Source organism: Emydura macquarii, unplaced genomic scaffold (genome assembly GCF_026122565.2).
Source record: "Emydura macquarii macquarii isolate MOO-44397 ecotype Brisbane River unplaced genomic scaffold, CSIRO-AGI_Emac_v2 contig_3220, whole genome shotgun sequence".
Taxonomy (NCBI): domain Eukaryota; kingdom Metazoa; phylum Chordata; order Testudines; family Chelidae; genus Emydura; species Emydura macquarii.
The window spans coordinates 1392221-1408882 of record NW_027133357.1 but is presented as its reverse complement, the minus strand read 5'-3'; the positions used below and the strand labels follow the sequence as shown (position 1 = coordinate 1408882).

At 53.6% G+C, this 16662-nt stretch overlaps 2 protein-coding genes across 3 annotated transcripts in view; both read right to left on the bottom strand.

Annotated features, from left to right (window-relative positions):
- The window catches only part of GNAI3 (G protein subunit alpha i3), a 30479-nt gene extending 26191 nt beyond the window's left edge, over nucleotides 1–4288 (bottom strand). The window contains exon 1 of one of the 2 annotated variants that reach the window (XM_067531878.1): nucleotides 4050–4288. In XM_067531878.1, coding sequence (XP_067387979.1) covers nucleotides 4050–4167 — 118 coding nt within the window. In that variant the 5' untranslated portion in view covers nucleotides 4168–4288. The remainder of the gene's footprint in view (nucleotides 1–4049) is intronic. The other variant, XM_067531879.1, reaches the window with a different exon arrangement.
- An 8007-nt stretch (nucleotides 4289–12295) lies between these two features.
- Nucleotides 12296–14037, bottom strand: GPR61 (G protein-coupled receptor 61). The gene has a single exon (XM_067531599.1). It carries the CDS (start codon nucleotides 14035–14037, stop codon nucleotides 12676–12678), a length of 1362 nt encoding a protein of 453 aa, XP_067387700.1. The 3' UTR covers nucleotides 12296–12675.
- Nucleotides 14038–16662: the final 2625 nt, after the last annotated feature.

The window sequence follows — 16662 nt, the reverse complement described above, 5'->3', positions numbered from 1 at the left end:
TTACTTCCTAGTTTACAAGGAAGGGAGCTAGTGGCAGGGCATTTTCAATGAATGGCCATAAACCTTGGAATTCATCCTCCAGCCCTTTGGTCAGAAATAGCCAAACCTTGTTGCTGAACTTCACAGCACAACACAAGGCTTATTATCTTGAGCTCCAGGGAGGGCTAAGGTGGTTCAGGACTCTAGAGAAGATGGGGGGTGTTCTTTGTAGAACGTCTTGTTGGTTGACTGGTTATGTAGGTCAGGGATGCTTTAGGATGGGATTTTATTTCAATTATTTCGTATGGATTGTGTTTTTGAATTATGTTCAAGTACAGTAGAACAAGGGAGTGATTTTTTTCTTTCAACCAAACTGGTAAAGTGCATTTATGCATGAACAGTTCAATCGTGATGCATCGGCACAGCTCAAATCACAAAGATGCCATCTAGCAGAATGTTCCATACAGAGGAGTGATACTGACTGGATTGAACAATGGAACCACCTTTTATACAGCCAATAACCTATTTGTCACTTGATAGGACATGAACTTTTTTTAAAAAAGCAGAGAAACAGTAAACTAAAAGAGTTGAAATGTGCTGTAGGGCATAAGTACATGGCAGGAGGTGAACTGAGTAGGCAAAACTCATACAATTTCCATATCCTCCCACATTTTGCTGCTCACCATAACAGGAAAATGCCACTGAATTATACATCAGCTAAATTGCATGTCTGCTCCTGCACAGTAGTGTTTTCCTGAAGGCACTGGCAAAAAACTAACAGAAAGGAAGGAGCGCTGTCTAGAGCAGAGGTCTGAGCAAGGACTCCTGGATTCTATTCCCTGATCTCCCACAGATTCTCCATAGCTTCCCATATTCTAGAAGATTGACCTAGATTGCAACAGCTGTCAACATTTTCTATAATGGTGCTGAAGACTGGAATCTACCACCAGTTAAAACCATTTTCAGCACTGGTTCAAAGAGACCCATTAACAGCTGTCAGCAACAAGACAATTACATAGTGCAGACAAGGGCATGTGTGATCTCGGACAAGTCGCTACTGTCTGCTTACATTTCCTTATGTCTAGAATGGGTGTAACGCGTCAATACTTAACAGGAGCATTGTGAAACAAATATTTTTCAAGTAATTTGAGATCTTTGTATGAAAGGTGCTACAGACATGCAAACATGGTTATACAATTCATCAGTTTACACAGGTGACCCAAAGCTGCCATGAAAGGGCTTAGTGAACAGAACCAAACAACCTAGCACCCTATTTTTCTTCCACTTCTGGACTGCTTTCAATAAGGGCAAAAGCAAAGAGAAAACTAGAAACCCAGAGGAATAAAAAGGGCTTGTAGGAACAGGATGTGTAGCTGGGGGGGGGAGGGTGGGGAGGAGAAATCTAGCCCCAAAATGCTAGACTCTCTCTCTTTTTAAAGGGGCAGGGAAGAAGTTGAATGCAGTTAGAATTCTGAGATATAACGTTTCCCACATGTTGAACGATGTAGTGATTTAGAAGTGTCATAATATTGAAGATTCCGTTAAAAGGCTGAGGCAGGGGAAATGACTAGATCGTGCCTGTGTGAGCTTTCCCAACCTACATTATTCTGCAGAGAAGTGCAAAACTAGGCCACTTATTTTAAAAGACATTGAGAAGACGTATACGGCGCCTTCTCACCTTCATCCAAATATTTCTCTTTATAGATACGTGGAAACTGAATTTTAAAAAAATGGGATTATGAAGTGGCTTTTGGACTTTATATAAAGCAATACATTTCTTTTAGACGACAGTGCATGAGCATCGAGCGATTTGCTCCAGTTATTAAATACCCCAAAGGTATCTTACAATTTAATGAAATGAGCTACCTTGCTTCAATCTACACATTCTTTATACTTTTTTTTAAAAAAGAAAAATGGTAGCTCAAACCGTTTAAAATTCACATGCTATTCATCTAGCTTCTTAAAATTTTAATGAAATGACTAAAGCATACAGCATGTACATTTTATCCGAGCAATTGATTGTTCTGTTTCAGCTATATTACCAAAGATATATTCAGCAAAGATCTTTATAGACTCTTAATCACCGGTGATGTCCAAAGATCTTACTAAGCTAGGGGTCTTTTTAAATATGAGTTATATGAAGACATTTTCAAAAGCACAAATGGCTGAAGGCAATTTAGCGGTCACTGAAAGACAACAGGGCTATGTCTATGCTGACAGTGACAAAGTCGCTGCTCTCAGATCGACTTATCTGGATCGACTGAGCCATCAGTGAAGACCCGCTCAGTCAATCCAGAGGTCAACGCTATTAATCCACCCCTGCAAGTGGCGTAGCGCTGTGTCGACCCGTCAGCACAGTGCAGTGAAGACGGCACGCAAAAGAGAAGCACAGCAGTCGACGGGAGTTATGCAAGTTATCTGCGTAGTTTCCGTCGACTGCAAATCACCGGGGTAAGTGTAGACCAAGCCTAGGAGTTAGGTGCACAACCACCATTTATGCTTTGGAAAATCTCTCCCAGAGTCTATGTAAACACTTATGTGTTTGATTATTTGCACAGCTTTTCTGTATATTACTTAGGCCTCTTGAGTACAGGAATAACTGCTGACAAACTCCTTTTAAAGTGGCATTTCAGCGTTAGCTGTATTCCAGCTTCATGGCACACAGAAAAACCCCACATACACAGTATCAAAAAGATTACGAATTCCATCAAGAGTCCCTTCTCTACAGATTTTGCGACTCCTACTTACTAACAAAGGAACAAACCCCCAAGGAATAATAAGACTATCAAAAACGTTTCTACGCACACAAAGGACCATGAACCTCAGTGCCTCTCGCACAGCATGTATAGGTGAAAAACAAGTTAAGCAATACACATGTGGTGTTCTTAGGATTCCCTTGGCTGTCTCTTCTTAGTAAACCAGTTCCTACACAAATGAGACAAAATCAGTAAATACATGTACTTCTAATTAGATCAAGACACACACCAGGTCTGAGACTGAAAACTTCAAGCAACTGATTATGAAATATAAACATCAGATAATCCACCTTCCACCCCAACCAATGCAAGATTGTTCCTCACACTTTAGTTGTTAGCTCCTTTTCAATGACAAGAAATGGGACTGCCACAGTTTCACTTGGGAGTCTATTACAATTTAACAGACTTCACTATTCTGCAATTTTCCCTAATAGCCAGTCTTTAATTTTCCTTTGCTTCCTTTACTCTCAATGGTCTACATTATACCCGCATGAACAAGCCACCAATACCAACAACCAGACAGAACATGGCAACTTATTTGTAGTCCCAAAATATTTATGTTAAAAAAACTATATTAAGAAAAACAAGTCAGTTGATCACCAGTAAGGAAACACTGGAATACAGCAGATATAGCCTCAAAATAGACAGAAAAAAGACCACATAAACTAGCACTGCTTTCCTCAAACGCTCAGCTTTCTGTACATGTCCCGAGATCTGACTCTGGTGACAATGCCACATTAAACTTCACTCCTGCACGCACTTCATGTAGTCATGAAAGGGCTGGGTTCTGTTTGGGCTGATACATCGAGTTCCTCTCGCAGCGGTCGGCGAACCTGGCCTGATCAGAGCCCAGCAAACACACTTCTGCCTTGTGCAAATGTCTCTGCGATGCGGAGAGGGGAAGGGACAGGGACATTTTCAGGGCAGACATTAAACCAGGCGGTCAGGCCCGCAAGCCCCCCCGCCCCCGCGTGCCCTGAGGGAACAGAAAGCTGATCTCCACCAGCAGCCCCGAGCGGGGGTTCAAAGGGGAGCCCCCCCCCGCAATGGTGACCGGGAGATGGGGGCTGGAGCCATTTAACCCTGGCTGAGCTTGCGGAGCCCGGCCCGGGGCGGGGCAGGAGAAGCAGCCGCGACAGTTGAACACCCAGGAGGGGCGGGGGGGGGGGCTCGTGAGCCCGAGCCAACGGCAAAGGGCTCCCGCTGACCGAAGCCGGGGCAGCCGCCAGGGAGCGGGCGCGGCGGGCTGGGCTGGGCGCGGCCCCCCACCCCCGGTGCCCGGGCCGAGAGGGCGCGCCCCGAGCCCCTCCTCACCGAGCAGCAGCAGCTTCACCTCCTTGGACGCCTTCTCGCCGTCCTCCCGCAGGTTGCGGTCGATCATCTTGCTCCGCTCCACCGCCGCCTTGTCCTCGGCGCTCAGCGTGCAGCCCATGGCGAGGCCGGGCCGCGCCGCACCGCGCGGGGCTCGGGGGGTCGGCCGGGCTCGGGCGGGGCTGCGCCTCGCTCACTCGCTCGCTCTCCTCACTCACTCGCTCAGCCCGGCGGCTGTGTACGGCGCGGGGCGGGGCCGGATATCCGCTCCGCTTCCGCCGCCCGTTCCTCCGCGGCCACCGCCCGGCTAGCAAGGAGCGCGGCGCACGCTGGGAAATGTAGTTTTCCAGTTCAACACCCCCCCACACACACACACGCTCCGCACGCCCGAGGGGGAGCGTTGCATGCTGGGATATGTAGTCCCAGCGACGCCCCAGCCGCATTGCCTCTTGGGACTTGTAGTCTTCTGTGGCCTGCGCTCTGGAGGCTGTGTATGGCACAGGGTGCTGGTGGGTAGAGGCCCATGCGCCCAGAGAGGGTATAATTGTCTTCTCCCACTTGAAGCTTGTGTAGGGCTCTGGTAATGTGCTGGCTCTGGGAGGAACTCTCTTAGAGTTTTGGTGCCCTGCCTCCCAGACCGTAGAAACGGGATCCACAATGCCACGGCAAGCTGCTCTCCCACGCTGCCCCCTGCCCGCGTGTCTCAGCCCTAGCCCGAGGGACACCCTCGAAAGGCATACGCAGTCTCCGTTAAGACCTTGCCTGCAAATCGGTGACCCTGAGGCAAACGGCTCTTTCTTAACCATAACCATCCCCCTGAGCCACATGCTCCCCCAAGCAAGGAGTGCGATGCACCTTACCAACAGCTAGCACTGAGGGCTTATGCCCATTGACCTAGGGTGTCAGGAATGTCTAATTCTTTCTCCCACCCCGATGTATAAACACACCCAGCTCCACGTTAGGGAGCGGAACGCAGACCCTGTCTCTTACCCAAAAAGGGTGACTCTTGCAGCTGCTCCCAGAACAGCCCCCACACAGGAAATATTGTGGCTGTCCCCCGCCTTCCCCAATCTGTTCACCAGACAAAAAGAAGTCACCATAAAGGACCTTCTGCCGCCCTCTTGTGCCTGTTACGCTCCATAACACCCAGAGATGTTGAAAGAAAACCCCAAGCTGGGCTCTGGATTCCATCAGATCCACCTAAACAGGGCAAGAGAGGGTACAGTTTAGGGGTGCACGCACAACGGCCAGGGGCTCAGCACCTCTGATAACCAGGCCACTTGTGTAGAGGCTCAACTGTAGGTCCACCAGCTTTGCCGTGGTCAGTACAATCCCAGCAGAGAGAGAGCAATGCAGCTGCTCCGGCCAGGGAAGAAAGGGATGTTCCCAGATGAGAGTCGCAACGAGACAGGAACTCACTGAGGGGGAGAGATGCGGGGAGGCTGTTCCAAATGGCAAGAGCCGTGGAGGAACAGGCGCTTGTGCCAGCAGCTGGGACAAACCCAAGGCCTGAGCTGGAGGAGTAGGTATTGTTTCAGCCCACCTGTCTCTCAGTTCCCGCTTTCCCCCTGCAGTTGGGGGAGCTGCAGCTGTTGTGGGCTAGGCTGGATTTTCAGAGGTGATGAGATCTCCTGGGTTCTCTCTCCTGCAACCCCAGCCATGACCATGGGCCAGGCCCAGCAACATTCATAAAGTGGGGAGGAGCGCTCATGCTGAATCAGAGGAGGGAGCTGGTTCAGGGGGCAGTGGAGAGGTGTGTGTTTCAAGTCCGGGGCTGGATAACTGCTCAGGTACTTCTGTAGCATTTCCGGCTGCCTCTGTGCAGCCCTGATTGTTTAAAGTAAGGACGTAGCTCATCTGCTGGGAGCACATTGTGGTAATGATCTGACAGGTGTGCAATGCCTCATCGCAAAGCAGTCTACAAATAGACCCACGTCAGTTCACTCATCAGTGAAATGCAGCCACCTCTGGAGTGGAGCACAGCCACTGTTTAGCGGCAGGCCAGTTTAGGACAATTGAAGAACATTGTACTCAATTGAAACCGCAAGGTGCAGGGGGGTAAGGAAGCAGGCTACATTTAGCCAGTGGAAATTTAGGCAGGACCCCAGGCATTTAATTTCCACAGGCATTTATGAAAAGTGCCAGGGCCCCCTCATCCAAATGGAGCAACGCAGTCTAGGCTGGCATGCTGCTTTAGTTCTGCGTCACAGGGAAGAGGATCCCCGACAGCTCCAAGTTACTGAAGCAGCCTAGAGCACTGAGCAATCCAGCACCTGCTAGCCGCGGCCACCTGAGCCCAAGGCATGACCGCTGCAGAACTGTGCTTGCCACAGTCTCCTGGGGAGCAATCGCTTCACAGAGTCAGCATCAAGCATGGTGGGGAGAGTGTCTGAGCATCAGAAAGGAAGAGATGGGGCGGGATATGGAGGGGGGGACTGGGAGAGAGAATGAAAGCAACAAAATTATCTGAAAGCACCAATAGGCCCAGTGCCGCTGTGCTCAGAGTGCCTCCTGCTGGCCGTGCCCTGGAACTGCAGTCCAGGATTGTTAACCAAAACTGTTCTTCAAGCAGGCCCCAGCCCAGGAGGGGCCTGTTGGCTGGAGATGCATGTGCCAGGTGGGGAGATGTGGGAGGACTTTGGTTCAAGTGGTAAGGCAAGGGGCAGACAGAGCGGGCCGGATGCTGCTGGGAGGACGGAGGGTGATGGGAGAGGGAAGGGACTTACCCTGTGTTTACACCTTGTCAGTACAGGAACACATGGAACAACAACCACGTGTGAAGGACTGGGGGGAGGCGGGGGCTTTTTAGTTTTAACCCTTGACCTGCCGGCCCACTCTGTGCTGCAGCAAAGCTGCGGTAAATGGCCCCTAGGGCAGCATGGATGATCCCTTTTGCCCCTGCGTGCTCAGTAAAGAAGTGGCTAACTCCCGTCTCCTCCCCTGGTTCAGAAAGCTGCCAGCAGGCCTGGTACTGGGAGGTGGGTTTCAAACACATACTTCTACCCAGTGCTTATTTTGTAATGAAAGAGGTGCCGGGTAGGGGGATAAAAACTAGTTTAATTAAAAATCCCAACTAAACATTCTAAAAATAGAACGGTGACACGGTTAAACGCGCGGGCGGTGAGCCGTGCTGGGCTCGGTTCCTCACTACCAAGGGAGAGCTGCCCAGCTGTGGCTCCCCCTCACCGCGTGTGCAGAGCCGTGGCTGGGCAGCTCTCACTCGCCAGGCGATGAGCCGAGCCCAGCTGTGGCTACCCCACACCCGCATTGGGCTCCAAGCCTCCCCACCAGCAAGAGCTACCCAGCTGCAGGGAGCAGGGAGCTGAACCCAGCTGTTGCGCCCCCCACCCTCCCCAGTTTAAACGGTAATCAGCTGTTTACAACGTTTAAAGCCCTGGCACAAATGAAGCACAGGTTATACCATCTCCAGTGCCACTGAGCTCAGCCAGAAACAGCCGGGGTGTTGCAGGGCTCAGGAGCTTGGCCGTGGGCTTGCATCCAGCTAGGCTGGTGCTGACCACTGCTCCGCGGTCTAGTGATCTGCATTTGGGGGGGGCTCAAGGGCACTCCCCATGGCACTCAGCAGTCTCAGCTCAGAGGGGCCCAGACCTGGCCAGACTCCCCCTCACTCCATGGCAGGGGCTTGCTCCTGCTGCCCTCCCGGTCTAGGAACAAATAAAACTCCAGTCGCCAGAGCAAGAACATCACATGGTAAGATGGGGATGGGACGTAGTGGTGGCCACCCCAGGCTCAGGCAGGCTGGCAGAGCAGCTAAGGAAGCCCTGGACCAAATGAGTGTCTGGCCGGTGCTCCCCCCATCCTGCAGGAGCCAGCTTTTCCTCCGTGGCTAAGCCAGGGTCCCAAGTAGAGGAGGAAAGGACAGAGGGTCCAGACTCCACAGCCAGCCCAAGAGAAGCTGCTCCATCCAGATTCGAGGCCAGTGTCTCTCCCTTGCCCCTGGTGCAGGAGTGGCTCCCATGCAGCTTTTCCATCTGTCTCCATTACCCAGAGAGCTTATCACACCGATTGCAAGACATCAGCACTTTCTGCCAGGGCTGCTGCTCACCCATGGCCAGGTGTGGAGGAAGCGCTCTTCAGAGCAGAGCTATTTCTGGAGTCTCCCGGGCTCCAAGGGACAAGAGCATGAGCCAGCACGCACACGAGGGGGGGGAGGGAGCGGCTCAGAAGAAGAGCGTGAAAGGTCAGAGCTGCTGGATTCTGCGGGAGAACGCGGGGGAGGAGGGACCGGGCAGCAGGTGCTGGGGCCATGTGCGTGAGATCACATGCATGTGTGTATAGTGCATGGGCCGGTGCATTCAGAGCCATGGGCCAGGCCTTGCTCCATTGAGGGAGGATTCACTTGTATGTGGAGCGGCTCAGCTCCCAGGCCCTAGGGCGATTTCCCGGGAGGGCTCCAATAGCAGAGCTGCTGTGCAGCTCCCGGGACATTTGATCTCTCGTAAGGGGGTTGGGGCTCAGCTTTCTGGCTGCAAAGAAAGGGCTCGCTGAGCGCATTCCTGTCTGGGGAGCCTGATCCCACGGCATGGCCCGGCCCTGAGGGGTGGACCTGAGCCAGCTGGCCCTCCCTGCTGCACCAGGCGGCTTTGTGGCTCAGAGCTTGACCGTGCACCATAGGTCAGAGGCAGCCTTTACCAGAGAGACCCAGCCAGGCCAGCCCGGGGAGGAGGAACAAGAGGTCCCAGGGGTGTAAGTGGAATGTGTGGGACTCAGGACCCCCCAGATGGAACAAGACTCCTCCCAGCTGCCCTGTGGGAGTAAAGGCTGCAGAGACTCAGACAATGGCTGGCTTGAGGGAAATGGCTTCTTTGCCATAGGCTGTCAGGGATCTTTGCTGCCTTTGGGTATTTCCTGGCCAAGCACCTTGGCTCCGTTTGGGCAGAAAGAGAAAGTGCCCAGGGGAGCGGGAGATCTTCACCCAGCCACAAGAGAGGCCCCTGAGCAAAAAGAGGCAAAGATCGGCTTTTGAAAAGGCCGCCTGCCCAGGCTGCAGCCTGCACCAGGAGCTGAAAGCTGCGTCCCTCCGACGCCTTCCTCCTCTGGGATCCCCAGCCTGGCACGCAGGGCTTCTGCAGGCACGGAGGGCATCTGCTGGTGCAGTTGTCAGAGCTCAAGCCCTGCAACCCCCTGGAGTTATTCTTCATAGTGCTGTGAAACCAAGAGGCCCTGAGCGAGGCCACAGCCCCACCGTGCTGGGTACTGCACACGCAGCCCCTGCCTCAAACAGCAGGCAGTCTGCATGGACACGGGTGGAAGGGTGAGTCAGTAGCAGAGCCACAGCTGTCCTGCATCCTCGGCTGGTGCCCTGTCCCCTGGCCTGAGTTGCCTTTTACGGGTGTCTCTGCCTGGCTGCTCTATACCCTGCCACAATCATTGGCACCAAACCACCAGCCTGTTTCCTGTGGGATCTCACAGCACTTTACGGCTCATTAGCACCCGGGCCACTACTGGGTGCTCGCATAACTGGCTGAATCTCACACCACTCTGGGGAGGTGTGTAAATGAGTCATAGAGTTCCTAGGGTCATGACACTCCAAGCCAGAAGGGACCGCCAGATCTTTGTCTGACCGCCTGTGTGTCACAAGCCACCAGAACCGCCCAGCGACCGAAATGAGACACAGCCATTACAGCCCAGTGGCTACTGGACATTGGCTACCAAACGTGTTCTCGGAGCCAGCAGCTTGGTGGCTAGATGGCTGGCTGAGGAAGTGGGATGCCTGAATGCCCTTCCCAGCTCTGCTACGGGCTCACTGTCCTATCACCGCTCCGTGTCTTAGCTTCCCCAGCTGTAACGGGGCCAGAACTAGCACTTACCCACTTCTGTGACATGCTTTGAGATCTCTGGAGAAAGGGCCCTGGCTAGACAGAGAGCTGCCTGCTCCATCCAGGGATTTCATCAGCATTCTTGAATTCAGCCTCCGAGCCTCCTACGAGGCAGGTCAATCTCCTCATCCCTGTAACACAGAGGAGGAAACTGAGGCACCGAGCGGTCTTGAGCCTAATTTTCTCAGGAGCTGAGCACCCAAAGCCAAATGGGGAGGTCAAAGGGGGCTATTGGGTTTTCAGCACCTTGGGACTATCAGGTTGCTTCTTTAAGTGCCTCAATATGGACTTGGGAGCCTAATGTCATGTCCATTTGGAGGGTTCTTGGCCTATTGACCGGCCCAAGATCACATAGGGCACAGAACGCAGCTCACCTGACCCCGGATTTGTGATCAGAGCCCTGTGCTGACCCTGCCCGCCCTCCTGAGCTCGGCTACAGGTGACAAGGCCAGGAGGGAGAGAAACTAGTTTCCATTAGAGCAAGATCAACAAAGCCACTGACTCCAGTGAAACTGGCGGGTCGCCCCATCAGAGCAGGACGACATGCCTGATGTCCTGTTCGGGGGCTTTTGCTCTGGGCACTGGGGCCTGGAGCCCACTGAGTCGCATGCAGGCAGGGAGCCATATTTCATAATAAAGAGTTTTATTTGTTGCTCCCAGGATGAAACAGTCCTTCAGCAAAAGGTCTTCAAGCAGTGACGGAGCTCAGCCTGTGCTGCTTGGCTGGGCGTCCTGGCTAGCCAGCTTGGTGCACAGAATCTGCCTGGGGAGGGGCCTCCCAGCCAGACCGAGCTCCTGGAGGCTCTAGGGTCAGGACACCCCCACAGCTGAGGTCAGTGCATAATCCAATGGCAGAAGTGGTCTGCTCTCTTTTCCCGGCTATTTGCCATCCTCCAGCCCATCTGGGAAAGGGTCAGTGATTATTACAAGGGGCCCTGGCTTTCCCAGTTCTGTCCAAGCCTGGGGCAGCTTTGCCAGAGATTCCAGCAGGATGAGACTGGGTGGCTAATCAGATCTTTGTTCGTGGGCTGAGACATGAGTGCCGTTCTCCCCTCCGGCCCTGGAAAGCAGAGATGAGACAAAACCTAGAACACCCGCCCTGCCACTCCATTGTCCTGCACTGAGCTGTCTGGGGGAGGAGTCAGATAAATAGGACCTGGATCAGAACCACGCCCTTGTTTTGCAAGCCCAAAGCCTGACCACTGAGGTATTGCCAGACCCAGACCACCCCCCGTGTTTCATTTGACAGAGATGGGCCAGGGCTAGAACCATTTCTCCAAGCAGAGAAGGTGGTTGGATAAACGCAGCTTGGATCCCACTGGCCCCTAGTTTTGGCCGAGGATTCAGGTTCAGCCCAGCTCTGATCAGACATGATCCCGCCAAAGAGGAGGCACCAGCGGTTCCTAAGTCTCCACCAGTGATAAAAAATCCCATGGGAGGCGCCAACCAGCTGGGGTCACATGGCCTTCTTGCGTTAATATCCCCTCTGCCTCTGGCGGACAGACCAGAGAGGTCGGTTCTGGAAGGGAAAAGGTGATTGATATCAATACAAACAAATCACCATCACTGTTCCCTGCCCCCTACCCAGCGGCCCGTTATTGCCTGCCCGGGGTTTCAGAGAGACACAGGCAGAGCTTGCCATATAGCAGCGGCTCTATATTTTCGGATCTAAGGCTGTATCTGGTGTCTGTGCTGGGCCGTGCCCGGGGGACTCCCCCAGGGTTCAAGGGGAAGGGATCTAACCCTAGGCCATGGGGCAGCACTCGCGGCGAGGATGGAGATGAGTGAGGGTGGGGGAAGTGTAGGGCACATCACTTGAGGTTCTGGGTGGGGGGAAGAGACCCACAGCGGCTCCCAGACCCCACCTCCCTCTGGACAGGTGTCACTAGCATGGCAGCACTTCGGAGGAGTCTGAGACTGAGGAAGGGGCACAGGCCAAGCTGGGGAGGCGGGTTGCTGGAAGACCCGGGGATAGGAAGAGAGATTGTGCTGGAGCCCATGCTAGGTTCAGGGCGTTGCTGGTGGAAGGCTGGGTTGGAGTCTGGGGGCTGGGTGGGAGGAGTTTGTGTTGAGCCCTAGGAAACCCCTGTATCACAGCATGATAAAAGGTCACTTGTTCAATTACAATTCTTTGAATTGATTCGCCTCTCCACCCGCTCCTTCCACGGGCACGTGGCTTAGGCCTGCCTTGTCCAAGGCCCAGCAAGGAGATCCTTGCCCAATTTTATGCTCTCCCGTCTCCTCGATGGGATCTCAGTGTGGGCAAATCAGGAAAGCGGCATGGTGGTGATAGAAGGGATCCCAGCCGCCCCCTTTTCCTACTGCTATGGAGGTAGGTTCACACAGCTGGGGGGGCAGGGATCAGATCAGAAAGGGTTAAGAGGATATTGAATTAGAGACAACAAAAAATAAAAATAATCAATGCTCTTTTCATAGAATCATAGAAACACAGGGCTGGAAGGGACCCAGCCTCCTGCATTGAGACAAGACCTTTTGGAAACTTACAAGGGACAAATTGGAAGCTCCAGGGAACTTTTAACCCAAGAGGCTGTTTCTGCTCCAAATGAAGAAGGGGAAAATCACAGAAATGCTACGACATTGATCTTAGCCAACCGAAATGACTCAGCCACCGGAGCCAGCTGCTTGTCAGTGGGCACTCAGGTGGAGGGAGGACGAGTCAGTTGCCACGGTTGTGTTTATTAGCAAATCATGCCCTGTTGACAGCCGGGTTCTGCATTATTGCACACAACAGTAAGACTAGGTTGTCAAGTGCAAAGGGCTGCTACAGCTCAGGCTTGGGCGTGGGGGGCAGCCCGGATGTAGCTGTCGGAGACCATGATGTCACTGTTCATGTGCTGGTCGAAGAATTCCGAGGTCTCCTCCGCAATCTGCCCTGGGATTCGGAAATCGATGCCGAGCGGCTCCCTTTTGGGAGTGGGGTCGGCGGGAACATTCCTGCTCTCTGTGGTGCAGCCGGTCCCCTGCAGGAACTGCAAGAAGTTCTCCTCGATGGAGCCTTCGCGGCTGGGCAGCCGGAGGTCCTCCTCCGGCGCCTGCTTGAAGAAGCAGGTGAGGTGCCTGCTGAGCTCCCCCCGGATCTGCCGGTTCAGGCATCCATAGAAGAAAGGGTTGGAAGTGAAGCAAAAGTAGCCAATCCAGGTGACTACACTCTCCACCTGCCGGCCAGGGAAGGGGTGTGAGCTCAGCACTGAATAGAGGTGGTAGGAGAAATAGGGCAGCCAGCAGAAGAGGAACTGCCCTCCAACAGCTAGGAGAATGATAGCGGCCTTCCCACCCCCAAACGTCCTCTGAGGGGTAGTCCGAGGGGCACCAGAGCTGGTCACCATAGTGGACCTGCTGCTGAGGGATTCTGATCGCTGCCGTGGGGTATCCATCCAGGTGGGGAGTGGGCCATGGTGCATGGCAGCCACCCTGGCCACCTTGAACATGCTGCAGTAGACCACGAGGATGATCAGGACAGGCAGGAGGAAGTAGAAGACGGCAAAGAAAACCACAAAGAACTTGCAGTAGGAGCTCTGGCTCCACTGCAGTGAGCAGCTCCGGCCGCCGTAGGCTGGGGAGGCACTGAAACGATCCGGGGAGAGCCAGCCCAGGACAGGGATGATGGACATGACCACCGCCTTGATCCACACCCCCACCAGGACACAGACCACCAGCCCGACGGTCATTTTGACCTCATAGCGCATGGGGTGCACCACGTAGTAGTAGCGCTCCACGTTGATGGCCAAGATGGAGAGGATGCACATGCTGATGAAGCAGACGCTCAGGAAGAGGTAGACGCGGCACATGGCCTCGCCGAAGACAGTGCTGTTGAAGAAGGCGGAGCTGGACAGCATGGCCAGAGGCATGAGGGTCAGGGCTGCCAAGAGGTCCACCAGACAGAGGTGGAAAACGAAGACAAACTTCCTCAGCGCTGGTGTCTTGACAATGACGGTCATCACGGCCGTGTTGCCCACGATGGCCGTCAGGTCAATCAAGAGCATAAAAAAGAGCCCGATGGACTCTGAGGCCACGTCCCTGGTCTTGGTGTCCAGGGTGGAGTTGGGATGCATGGTGCTCGGGGACATATGGAGCAACCTGCCCGGTCTGGAGGAATTCCATACCCATTGGGTAGGGAGTGAAGGCTCCATGGACACTGGTGTGGACGTCCACGGCACCTCCCCTCACAGGTCCATCACCCATCCTATTCTGGGTCCCCTGAAGTAATCAGAGAGAATTAGCCGGTGGAGAGGGGGCAATCCCAGCTCATGGACTCACATTCTGGCTGGCTCCTTCACCAGCCGCCAAGCCCCAGAGGACAAGTCCATGCTCCCAGGGTGTTTACACTTCCCGCCGCCGCTGGGATACACTGGCCATTATGCTGCTCAGCTGCACCTAATTTGGCACCCTTCTTTGTGTCCCGCTGGATTGTGCTTGGGTGGGTGATGCCCGCTGGTCAAGGAAGGCCATGGGATTGCAGATGGGACTGTGTGCTGGCTAAGGGTCTCCCGCTAGTTTGCAGCCCTCCTGGTATTTCATCTGGCTGCTCGCTTTTCCCCGGCAAAGCTTAGCACCTACGAAGAAATGTAATTAGCATTAATCACTGCATCGGCCAAGCCAAGAGCCAGGGCCAAACCTTGGGCTCCTGCTGACAATGGGAATTTTGCTGAATAAGGCCCTGATTCAGCGAAGGACGGACACACCTGAGTGCACGCTTAAACTCAAGCATGTCCTTAAGTGCTGTGCTCAGTCAGGGTCACAGAGCTGAGTCCATACCAAGGCCGGTGCTCAGGTTCTGCCCCCCAGATTCCTAACTGATGCTGCTAATCCATGAAACCACTTTGCTTTTGGTAGGATTCCAGCCCCTCTGCTGCTCCAAGGGCTCCTCCCAGTTTGGACCTCGGTTTCCAACTCCAAAGGTGTCCCCTGAGCTCCCGAGATGGGAGGGGCAGAGAGACCCATCTATAATTATTAGGGACTGGGATGAAATCTTCCCAGGGGGAGGGCAGGGAGGAAGGTTGCCCCATGTCCACCTACTACTGTGGGTTTCTGGCACCTTCCTCTGAAGCAGCTGGTGCTGGCCACTGTCCCGGACAGGAGCCTGGACTAGATGGGCCCTAGTTCTGATCCCGTCTGGTGGTCCCCGGGTCACTATGTTCTTTTCACCTCACCGGTGAGACCTGCTGACTCTGCAACGACGGCGTGAGCGGGCCAGGTTCATTCAGAATTCTCCGCCTTCCCTTATCGCGCTCAGAGCCCCCCAGGGCTGCCCCATACACGGGATCCAAGTAAAGGCAGAGGAAGGATGAGGCCTGAGGCACAGCGATGCCCACCGAGAGAAAGAAACCAGCCATAGTCGCCCAGGAAAAGAGCCACAGAGGGCCAGGGGTGTTTCTGGCTCATGGTGGCTGATACCCTGTCAACCTCCTTCTGCCATCCCCATCTCCCTGCTCTCAGCTAGCCCAGAAAGTATCACAGTGCTGGGCCCTTGGCCCAGATCCTCAGCTGGTGTAAATCAGCATCGCTCCACTGAAGGGCCATAGCTCCATATTGGTCAGTGGAGTGGCGCGGATTTACACCAGCTCCTAACCCCATACCTCCAGTTCTCACCTCCTTCTGGGCCAGCTGGGTCTGCGCCTGAGCTCGCCAGGTCTTGTCACCCATGAGTTCACAGGGCCTGTATGTTTCAGAGCGTGTGAGGATTCCCCTATTTATGAGCATCCAGCGTATTGCCAGGGGGTCTGTGATGTTGAGGAAGTTCAGTGTATTTCATGGAATCTCCCATTTCTCAGGCATCTCTAATATTTGAGTGGGAGCCTCATTACTGGGGGTCTGGGGTATTCCCTGCCTACCATCTTCAGGGAAGCAGAGAATCTTGGGGGTCCCCCATTATGAAAAGTCTAGCCTATTTCATGGGCTCGTGTATGTCAGCTGGTTCCCATTCCTGGGCATCCTAGCCTTCGGGATGCCTTCGGGAACACTGGCTGGTGTTGTCCTCACACAGGAAATGGAAGTATCTTCTGGGGAACCGTCTCCGTGTTTACAAAGTATACCAGAAAAATAAACTCCCTGAAAGGACAGGATTTGGGATTGTTCCCCTGTCAGAGGGTAAATTAGTATCTTACAATCACGCCGCACCTTCCATCCCAAGGGAGTTCACAGGCTTCAGCTAGGCAGGAATCACTTTGCTCACAGTTGTGCTGCAGCCACTTCTGGAGTGGAGCACGGCAGCTGTTTAACAGCACACAGCAACACAGCCCAATTGCTGAGGACAGAGAATGAAGAAGACCATGTCCACTTGAAACTACCAGGGGAATTTAGGCCATCAGAATGTAATTACCTAACCTGAAATTTGGCCCAGACACCAGGGTTCACATCCTTACTTTTGGGGGAAAGCATGCCAAGATTTTTCATGATCACAACAGAGATCAGAGCCTCTCTTGTCTAGAGGAATGAAACAGCACAGGATTCAGGGGACCCAATTCTCCAGTACAGCCATTTCTACCAGTGCAGCGTGGGTATAAAACTCCATCTTGCTGCCAGAACGTCATAAATGGACTTCAGTATCACCGAGAATCACAGTAATGGGCACCATTCGCATCTATGTAATAAGAATGGCTCACTGGCATGCTACCTTTCTGAATATGACAGCAGTTCCTATCAATGGATCGCATGAGATAATCCAGTTGTAACAGGATCTCTCCAAACCCAGCATCAGATTCTGCCTCAGTTTCCCCTTAGTGTCAGTCATTCACCAGCTCCCAGTCAGGTTGCTA